This window comes from Ixodes scapularis, unplaced genomic scaffold (genome assembly GCF_016920785.2).
Source record: "Ixodes scapularis isolate PalLabHiFi unplaced genomic scaffold, ASM1692078v2 PGA_scaffold8__174_contigs__length_109621045, whole genome shotgun sequence".
Classification (NCBI taxonomy): domain Eukaryota; kingdom Metazoa; phylum Arthropoda; class Arachnida; order Ixodida; family Ixodidae; genus Ixodes; species Ixodes scapularis.
The window spans coordinates 37662550-37673684 of record NW_024609883.1 but is presented as its reverse complement, the minus strand read 5'-3'; the positions used below and the strand labels follow the sequence as shown (position 1 = coordinate 37673684).

At 45.9% G+C, this 11135-nt stretch overlaps 1 protein-coding gene across 1 annotated transcript in view; it reads right to left on the bottom strand.

The window, feature by feature from the left end:
• Window positions 1-4471: 4471 nt before the first annotated feature.
• Window positions 4472-11135, bottom strand: part of LOC121047283 (sodium- and chloride-dependent glycine transporter 2-like) — a 44360-nt gene continuing 37696 nt past the window's right edge. The window contains exons 10-12 of the mRNA XM_040502402.1: window positions 10774-10874; window positions 9861-10016; window positions 4472-4654 (exon numbers count right to left, since the gene is read on the bottom strand). Coding sequence (XP_040358336.1) covers window positions 4472-4654; window positions 9861-10016; window positions 10774-10874 — 440 coding nt within the window. The remainder of the gene's footprint in view (window positions 4655-9860; window positions 10017-10773; window positions 10875-11135) is intronic.

The following is an 11135-nucleotide window of genomic DNA, read 5'->3' as shown; positions in this document are numbered from 1 at the left end:
CGAGTAAGAATAAACATGTATCTTCTAGAAGTTTATGACCGAGCGATTCTTGCTTGGCCCTGCAAACGGCAATATCACGATATAGCAGTGTGTACGGCGGTACCGCTCGTTGCCCGCAAAAATCAAGCGGCCTGTTTTCGATGGCGAGTGGAGATATTGTGATTGTGACAACGCCGAGCGATCGCGGCGATCCCCTGAATGATATTCACTTGGATACAGTTGCAGGTGCGGACGTCAAAAGGCTATTTTAAATTCTAGAACCCTGAAGGACATGGTAAGAAAACTAGTTTAGCGTCCGACTAAATTTTTGCGCTCATGACATATCGCATTTATTCGAACTGTTCTGTTTCAGCAGACACAAAAGCGCAGTTGTGTTTAAAGACGTCGGCGAGTAATAAAAGAACGGTACCAGCGAATGTGTTTTTCACGTCTAGCTTTGATCGTGTCCCTAACAAGCGCTTGATTGCAAGCCGAACAAAATAATCTGGCTCTCGAACTTCGGAATTGATTCGTGTCTGGAATTGACGTGGAACCGAACCCCAGGTTCCGTTCCGTGGAAAAAGAGTCGTCCTATTCCAAAGTCTTCCGCTGACACAAACTGTCAAAATTCACGTTTTCTTTTTCCTTTTCTTTAAAGTTAGTACGTGGGTTTTGGCCGGAGTTTGCTCAAGACTCTACATAAACCGTCTGTTCACAAGCTCATATAAACACGAACATTAACGTCAGCAAGTGATTCTCAAAACAACAACAGCAACAATAAAAACCATACCGTTATGCTTTAAATACTTTAGGCAGTACCAATTTGATATGTTATGAAAACCAGCGTTAATGCTAAAATAAGAAGTTATATTTGGGCGAATATTCATTACTATTTCAATCAATTTTTATTTGAAAAAGAACTCAAGTGATTCGTTTGATCAAGTATCTTTGCTTTCCGGAAGAGTCGGATATCTGCATCTTTGATTTAAAAATTAAGCGATCCTAGTGTTGAGCAAGAAATTGACAGAGGCTGTTGGCGCTCGACGACCGCGGCTCACAGCGTATTTTGTCGCGGAGATGTGCAACAGCAAAGTTGGCCAGTCGAGTGCAAAACATTACAGCACTTCAAGAAGCCAGTGGACGCAGGAAACATAACAAAAGAGCGATTTAATTGAGGAACACACAAAACAGAGTGGTTCTGTTGGCCTTTGAAAGCCTGCAAGCAAAACCCAAACCGCAAGTGTTCTCGGCTGCCTGTCATGGCGACCGGAAGCTGCCCGAATACCACGTATACAGTTGTGTAATACGTCTTTTACAGTTGCACAGCCTGTCATGTCATATGATAGGTCAATGAAATTTTATTTTATGTCCTTAAAAAGTCTCTTCAGTTTGGCATTAGGCAGCATGGTCATGGCCTGCATCCCCTTTTCTCTCGTTTAGACTTTGGGATGGAGAAAATTGATAATGTATTGTTCCGTTTCGTTCACTTCTGCATTAAACGTTCTGTTATAGCGTCAGGTTGTTCAGCAGCTGAGATGCACCGCCACCTCTCGGCAAGAATGCAAATCAGTGCGGTCTCTAGGCGGGCGCTGTCGTACTTGCGTGCGACGTGGTCGTAAGTATAGAGGAGGTCGTTTGTCAGAAGGAAGGTCTCGCAATGGACCCTTTCTACATACCGACGGCACTAAGCGGTGGCTGCACGAACTAAAAATCTAGGAATAGACCTACCTTGCGCTACCAATCGATAACGGAAGCTACGCTACCAGTTTCTTCGCTCTCTGGGCTGCGGCGCGTGCTCAACGCGAATTTAAAGGAGCCCTGCAACAATTTTTGTACTTTGCGCAAATACCGCTTAAAACGGATCCCTAACGTTAATGACCTATGAAACACGCGTTCGTTTTTCCCCCCACAATATAGAAGTCCCAGAAAAAAATTAAAGAAAAACGAGCAGCGGTCACCCCCTCGACTCGCAGCCAGAACAAGCGGCCACGTGATCTGGAGCCGATTATATGCCGCCAGTGTTGATCATAGCCACGCGCTGGGGTTGGCAAAGCGCAGGACACGCGCTGAGTTCCAGACATTGTTATGGCTCGGCTGTTGTCGTTGCAGCGATTGGACTCGGGTCACTACCCGAATGCTTCTCGAGCTAGCAATTATCACGATCCCAAGTCGAGTGCCCACGCAATGCTCGGGTCCAATCTATGAACCGCATTCAAATATCGTCACTTGGGTGTACTGCGATCGCCACTTTAAGTCATCAAATTTTGCAAAGGAGAGATTGAATGAAAATTATCGCTTTTGTTCTTGAAATTACACCGCAACAAAGGAGTTTCTTGGCCAGTGGCGTTGCGTGTGAGTATCCTTGAGTCCCAGGTGTGCCAGTAAGCTCGTGTCAAGTGAAAAACATTCACTCTGAATATCGTTGCACAGCTCCTTTAAAGAGGGAAAACAATTATATATATGCTGCAATTACGTGTTCTACTCGCTGATCCGCAACCTGCTTCCGAATTTCCTCGATTTTTGGTGCCGACTTCCACCGCTTGGCATTGGGTTCTCGCACGTGCGCAGAACGCTTCTCGGAAAAGGTCCAACAGAAAGCCGTGGAGGCAGGTTCGCTCTCACGCCTTCTCGAGCCAATCAGATACTCGCAGCACCAAGCAGTCAAAAGAAGCAGCCGTGAAAGCAATTTTAGTAGCACGTGTTGAAAATTGCTAATAAAGCACAGTATAATCGGCATGCTGGAAGCAGCACTCCGGGCGTGAACAGAAGAAAATACTAACAAAAATGTTGGATTTTGTAGGTTATCCCAATTTGTTAAAGTTTTGTTCAGCCTGTTCAATCGCAAATTGGAACATGGGTCTTTTACTACATTAAATTTTTCGCTTGCTTTGTTTTACTTAAGAGCATGTTTGTAAAAGAAGAAAACAATAAAGAAACAGCCTTTTGCCGTTTTGCACAGCTGCCAGCTTAGATGATAAGGCCACATATTGAATGAAGCGAAGGTCCGCTCTTGGCCACTAGAAAATAAAGCCCCTCTATCAAGGGAAAAGTGGCGCCGTTCATTGTCGTGGCAATGCTCGAAACACGTGCCGCGCGTCAGTTCTGGAAAGAACAAGGCGTCTGAAACCTAGCTCAGTGTTACGCTGTGCCGCCATGATAGTGTGTACTCTAGCCATGATCTTTCTAAGGGCTGCACGTTGCACGTGCCTCGTGCCTCGTGCCTCGACGCACCATGCGCTACTTTTAAAACATGGAGGGATTTTACTGGAAAAAGCAATCTTCTTGAGAGCCCCACACCTCTAATGGTCATATCAAGAAAGAAAGACGGTTTGCGCATTAGTCATGCGCTGCGCGAAGTAGTTGTCACAAGATTCGGTTGTCAAAAAAGACAAAGAGGCGATGATTTTGGCTTTCAAAACGTGTACTTCTTGATAAAATAACATAAAGCAACTTAAAGGTGTAGCTGCATTTATCTCAATAGACGACTTCCATAAATCCGTCACCGCGCGCGTTGCATTCTGGGAACATGTGGGCCCAGGAGCGGAGTGCGTACGGATTTTACTGCCTACTGATCTCCACAACGTATAACGTGGCATTACACCGCGAAAAGGCGCTAAGAAGTTTTGGAACAAGTCGAGTCAACGCTAGGAGGAAGAATTTACCAACGTCTCGCAAATCGCAAAATGATTTTTTTTTTTTACTACGGTTATTTTGGTGATTGCCATATAGAACCACTTGGTGATGTTAGTTTTTGAATAGAAGCCCCAAGGCTGTGGGTCGCCCCACCCCCCGGCTACGTGCCTGGTCGCCCGAAGAGCTTGGAGGGTCGCACTGCGCATAGGCAAAACCCCTGCGGCTGCGCAGCATGACGCTCCGAGTTCCTTGGGGAATCCGAAGTATTGGGGCTTTCTATTCTAAAAAGCTCTTTTCGGCTTCGCGTTTCTTCAGGTGCCGGCAGTCATTGTTGTGCGAACGCGCGAAACACGTGCCACGAGCGAGTGCTCCGTCGCCATTCGCTTCCAGAGGTGGCTCATGTCAGTGCTTTGGCGCCTTTTGCTTCCAGGGGCTGCACGGGCCATATGCATCGTGCTTTGGCGAATTTGACGCTAACCTATAAAACAGACACAAACACGTCAAGGGACTTTAATCACACCTTCCCTTCTTGCACAGAAACCGTAGTTTTATTACTCGGTTCTTTATATTTACGCAGCTATGCTTCATCTCACCTTAGCATGGACTAACTGCGAAGGCTGTGCAAGAGCGGGCGGCTAGCCTTGACTACATTGACTGGAGCACTCGCTGCACGACCGCTCGTGCAGCCGCCGAGGGTTCAAAGACAAAGAAAATAGCTCCCTTTTTTAGCATTCGCGGCTGACAACAGTCCATGCTAAGGTGAGACGAAGTATAGCAAACACACAACAGCCACAAACAGTTTCGTTCAACTTATTGAAAAAAATATTTTATGTAAATTAAGCCTTCGCATCTAGAATGGTCAGTCAAGTTTGGCTTCTGGCGATGGTCTCAGCGAAGGGTTTTCCGGGGTTGGTTGACGAGACTCTATCTGCTCCGGAAGGTGAGAAAGCCCTTGACGCTCGAGAAATTCAAGGTACATTTTGTGCTCTTTGGGATCCTTGGGTCCCCAGTTTTGCGTGGGTAACAGTGCCTTGCGGAAGTCCTGCACAGGGGAGTATAAGGACGAGGGCAAAGATGAACCATGTTTGCACACAGAAAACCCAGAACAGGGGCTGAAGTTTAGACAGTCTGCTGCAATAAGGGCTGAACCCGCTACTAACCAAAAGGAGTAAAATACCCGGTGGAGGGAACTGAGCAAGATAAACTATAAAACAAACTGCCTCATTGTGGCAGTAAAAGATGTAACAATCTATTCCAATCTTTTTTTTAGCGCATCTGGGGTTTTTCGCATGGACAGTGTACCGCGCGGGCCGGAACGCCATTAGGCTAGCTTATATGGCAGCAACATAAATTTTGTATCAATCAATCACTTGAGAATTTAGGGCCCAAACTTCTATAATCAATCAAAGTGATGGCTCAATAGACCGTCCCAGGAATAACTGATGCCCCTAGTTTTTTCTTTTCACTACGGCGATTCGTTGTACTGCATCTGGAAGAGGGTACTACCTATGAATCGGAGGAATAGGTGCACGTTACTTTTAACATTCTGTGATTCCACACAAAGAAAGTAGGAGGCTAACAAAGAAAAAGTATTCACTGACTTCGTTTATATATATTTTTTTTTAAAATAATAATGGTAGGAAAGAATGGATCCTGCCGTTTTCAGGATACACTAATTCTCTTAGTTGGCCTCTGGGTACTTCGGCAAACGCACCAGAAGTTCCTGCACCACACGGTTCAGGTTGCGATCAAAGTAAGGCTTTCCTACAAAAAGTGAGGGCGCAAACAAGCTGGTGAAGGTTTAACATATTGTACAAAACCCGGAGACTGGGGGAAAAAAGGACATCACCACACAAAGTTTTGTCCATGTTCGATCTCTCCCCTGATGGGTCACCATCCTGCAGCCCTTTCTTTTGTGATCTTATTAGGACCTCATCGAGGTGGGTTTAGAGATCTTCCCCCTCCCCCTTTTGTTTCAGTTAGAACAGTACCGGTGTGGCTATTGGCCAATGTCCTCCCGCTCTTGTGTGTTCGGGAAAAAGAAGCTCATCCTCTCCCTTTTTCATTCCTTTTGGTTTTCCGGGCACCTGTGCCCTATAAAACCACAAACTTCTGTCCAATAAATTTCAGCTGTGTATGAGTCTTTGTGATGTGTTGTCCTTCCCCCCCCCCTCCCCCCCCCCCCCCCCCCAGTCTCGGGGTTTTGTCCAATATGTTAAGGCTTTCCTCATTTTTGTTAGATATCTATTTCCTTCTTTTACACTTTTCCGTACATGACTGAACAGACAATAGTTTCATTATTTCGGCGAAATAATTTTAAAATGTTCTTAAGCTATCTTCAGGTAAGACGAAGATGAATATTTGTGGTAAACTAAAAATAAAATAATCCAATCTTTTCTCCTTTTTTTCATTTTCAGCTAAATCTTTTTTTTTCTTCAGCTATCGCATAAGTAACTCGAATTATATAAAAAAAATATTGTGTTTACAGATGATAGGGACGTTTTAAAATATGTAAAACGTTGCTCAATGCAACGGGAAAAAATGCATGTGCGCTGAACGTTTAAAAAAAATCTGCTTAGAGCGAAGCGCAGGCTCTGCTCACCCGATGCAAAGGTAACAACCGACAAACCGAGTTCAAGCCTTAGATTGGGGTGAAATTTACCGTGCATTGTGAATCTTTGTTCCCTGTCGAAATCTTGCAATAAAGAAAAAAAAAGGGGGATCGGTGGCCGAGTGGTCTAGCGCACACCAGCTCGGAGCACGTGTAGCGAAAGCTCGCGCTGCAGAACCCAGGGAGCCTGGGTTCGAGCGCCACCCCTGCCCGTTTCGATCTGGATGAGCATCGTACAGGCGTGCGGTCGTGTATCACTACTGCGTGGTGCACGTTAAAGACCCCCGGTTAGCGGTTGTACCGCACTGGCTAAATTTCTCCTCTACAGCTGGGAGGCTCGTGTCTGCCTCACCCCTGTGAGGCAGACACAACCCAATTTATTTTTCAAGCCTTAGATCGGATTGGATTGAGGGCGAAACACTAGGCTAGATCCAGTTAGAGCTGCTAGATTTAGTAACAAATCAGAAAGCCGGAGACCCCAATCCAATTCAACCCGAAAGTGTCCATTTAGCGGCGATGCTGCCATTCGGTTATTAACAAGGTGTGTGTGGTTGAGCGTCGTGCTTTCAATGTGTTTCTGGAAGTCGCCTCTTCAATGAGGATGTCGGCGGCAAGAAAGGGCTCATTTAATCCGGTCTGTTCCAACCCGAATATTTTGGAATATGAAAGTTGGATTAAGCCCGTGCAAAATGATCCTCACAGTGCTCAATGCTCAATGCAATGCTCAATGCCTTGTGTTGTAATGGTCTTGTATACCTAACCGGTTCTACAGTGGTCGGGGAATTTCACCTGAATTTGTCAGGGAAAACCTGGAACGGTCAGGGATTTTCAAAATAATAATTTGCTGACACCCTTTACTTGTTCCGGTGTGCAGGTATTCTTGGGAGTAAACTCTGCTAAATGAGGCGAAATATATATATATATATATCTTTTTTTTTTGCAAATATGCATTGTTTTAGCAAGATGAGCCAAACTATTTGACAAAGGTGAAATAGAGAACAAGCCTCTCCACCTGGGTCTGTTTTCATCTCTCGCAGACACTATTTCCTGCTTTTTGTGATCCTGTATCAGGCTTTTCTGTCTCTATCCGGCCAAAGCATATGTGTTAGACTAAGACTGGGTTCTTTAAGATATGTGCAGGTATTCTTCGCAGCAAATAGCTGCCAATCAGGAACACAAGTTTGTTCGCGGTCACCAAGAGCAAGTATTTGCAAGGTGAGCTGTTGCCCGTTTATATGAGTTTTCTGTTCCATTCCTCCTGGATGCCGTTTCCTGTGTGTAGTGGTGTCGCATTAGTATTTTGTCGTCTTTCTTCTGCAAAAACACTCAAGTTTGGCTAAGGCCGGGTTCTTTCTTATACATGCAGGTGTTGGTGGCAAGCACCAGCCAATCAAGGCCAGAAGTTTGCTCTTTGCCACTCATGGCAAGAGTTCTCAAAGAGAGTAATTAATGCTTATCTGGGTTGTGTGTTTCATCCCTCACAGACACACTATTTCCTGTCGTTATAGTGGTCTTGTGTCAGGCTTTTGTGTCTCTGTCTGGCCAAAGCATCTGTATTAGACTAAGACTGGGTTCTTGAGGATATATGCAGCAATTCTTGGCAGCAAGTGGCTGCCAATCAGGGACACGAGTTTGGTTTCGGCCACCGAGAGCAAGTACTTTCAAGGCCAGCTATTGCCCGCCTATATGAGTTTCAGCATTTGTCAAGGCGCGCAAAATCAAAGCCCGGGGGTTGGCCATTGCAAATATGTTGACTAAAAAGCGAATATGGCTTTTAAGTCAACATTTTTGTGTTGACTTAAAAGTCAACACAAACAAAAAGCTTTACAAAAGTATCCACCTGCCTCTACAAGTGAAACCGAAACTAAGAATGTGGGTTCCTTAAAAAAAATGAAAGCCGTTTACAATTCCCTGTAACGCCGAATTAGAGCGCAGCTCTTGAGGAGGAGGATGAAAGGGTACCAGGGGAGGGTATGCCCCTCCTCCCTCCTCTTCACCTCACCATCCTGACTGCTACTCCTCCTCCCCTCCTCCCTCCTCCTCGTCCTCCCCTCATCCTTCAGCCTCCTCCCCTTGAGTCCTTCTCCCCCGTGACGTCACGGGGTCACGTGACCTCAGTGGGTCATATGAAGTCACGGGGGTCAGGTGACCTTAGGGGGGAGGGGGGTCACGTGACCTCACTGTTACGCCGACGGCGACGGCGACGTCGCTCAAGCCGGAATCGGGCGCCTTAGAGCAGCGCTCTAAAAGCGGAGCACCACCGCATGCTTCATTCCATATTCAGCCCCAGTGGTTTTCCATGACGTCAAAAATAATTGGTTTATATGTATTTTCTGATTGCTTTTCCATCGTAAATGTAGGTACGTGTAGGAAAACGAAATACGCAGAGCTTCCTTCCTCTTCCGGTGCATTTCTGCAAGCGATATTTCAGATTGAGTGTAGATACCTCATCAGGCGGACAATGCTGATAAATAATTGTCAGTTTTACGTCCGTCGTCAAAAACTATACTTGGAACCAACTCTCTTGTATTACATTGTCAAGGCTAGCGTAGCTTCCAGACTGCTGCAGTTCCGGGTGGCTCTTGAAGTCCTTGTATCTTAATTTATTTTACATTCGTACGCACTCGCATGAGTTCCTGTTTACAGCGTTGGAGCATTGCAGAAGTACGCTAGCCTTGACGACGTAGTACAAAATGGTTGGCGCTGAGTATTGTATATATTTACATTATTGAGAAAAAGATAATGTGTTAGTAGAAATAATAAGAGTGATGGAACGCTTTTCTGCGTACCCTTTTCGTGATTTAATTTGGCAGTTACCCGGGAGTACATGGCATGTGGGCCGCCAGGTTTACTGTATCATTCGTAGCCGTACGATAATGGGATTTTGACACTTTGAAATTGTGGATTTACACTGTCGAAAGCGAATACTTCGGTCTCAACAAATAAGAACCTAAGACCCTAGAATGCACTGCTCTAATATCCCGAATGAACGCTCAGTCATTAAACAAATATAAATAAACAAATACACGAGATAGCAATGTGTCGGGGTAATGCGTTTTAGAGCGCACCTCTCAGGCGCCCGTTTCCGGCTTGAGCGGCGCCGCCGTCGGCGTAACCGCGCGTTGCATGCAACCCGTTGCATGCAGCTTTGCATGCGCGTTGCACTCTGCGTAGTTTCCCATAATGACGTCACGAGGGTTACCCTCATGAGGGTTACGAGGGTTACGAGGGCTACCCTCACGAGGATCACCAGGGTTATAACAGTTAACCCTGACGTGACCCCCCCCCCCCCCCCCCCCCCGAGGTCACGTGACCTCATGGAGTCGCCTATTTTCTATTCTCCCCCTCAAGAGCTGCGCTCTACTCCGGCGTTACAAGGACTTGTAAACGGCTATCATTTTTTTTTCGTAATTTAACGGTACGAGCCCTTTTTGGCGTACCGACAACCTTTAGGAAACACTGAAAATTCAAGCCTGTTAAGCATATATTATGACTCTGACCTGAGTTTGAACAGTATTTTAACGCTGGGCGACGGTCAATAAAATGCTACTTTCCACGTTGATTGCTGTCCCACCAAATTTGAAACACAGACACACACATTCTACATACGATGAACGTAATTGCACCCATATCTTACAAAGCCGCACTTGTAGAAGTGGTGTACGGCGAAGATGATCATAATCTTAATTGCCATGACGGCGGAAAAGATGCCAAGGTATTCAGCCCACTCCGGAAACACGTAGTCGCCCAACGTCAGGGGTTTGTACGAGACGAAGGCGGCCAAAACAATGAACTGCGTTCGAAGAAGCAAAGGTTAACACGCTGCAAACAAGCACCCTGTAAGGTACTTTTTTCGCTTTAGATTAAATTAAATTAAATAATTAAACCAGGGTGATATAAGCCGTGAGACAGCGTACACAGTAAACGACCACAAAAGAAAGCAGCATACAAACAGTGTTGAAGTAGGAAAACAAATAAACGTTGTGTGCGTTTTTGACGAGACTGCAGTCAACATGACTTCCGTCATGTTCACTATCGCTTTGCGGCGACTCTATAGTTGGTTTCACCTTATGTCCAAACGTGGACGATGTTATGAGCCAAAGGGACAATCAAACAGCGTAAAAAGCGCAACGTCATGGCGTGCTCTGTGCGCTTGACAGGACTAGCCGACGGAGGAGCACGCACAGAGAGACGGCGAAACCGGCTATTCCCATCAACTGCAGAGAGCACGCCATGGCGTTCTGCTTTTCGCGCTGTTTGATTGTCCCTTCGGCTCATAACATCGGCCGTGCTCGGACCGAAGCTGAAACGAAGTATAGTGGGTTCTCACCGTGCCTACCACTTGAGGCAGATCGGGAATCCACCAACGATGACGTCATGAACTGGCCTTTTAGGCTAGGTTGCGTTGGGTACTTCATTGTTTAAAAACATGTACGACGTAGCGACGATCAACTTTCTTCGCTCGTTACCTATTTTATACGCTCCTCAACAGCATTTGACCAATGTGAGCGTAGCGTGCGCAACGCAAAATATGCTTCAATGTTGCTTACTGCAAGGCATACTGGACACGTCACTCTCCAACAAAATCTGGTGATGAAGTGGGGTGGATCCCCCATCATGAATTCCACATCCGCGCAGAAACGTTTTATTCCTGCAAACGGAACATTCGACGCCGCTTGAAATTCGCGGGAAATAGAATGAAATTATAAGCACCCTCCTTACTACACACACAAACACACACACACACACACAAAGAGCGGTCGTGCAAATAGACTGTGCTCCCGTGACACTAAACTCTTGCTGAATGTAGCGGACCAGTTTTTTTGCTAAATTTAGAAGGAAATTGTGACGACATGTGACCTCACGTGACACTGTGATTTCCGATAATTTTATCGGAGGCAGTGTTGCGCTA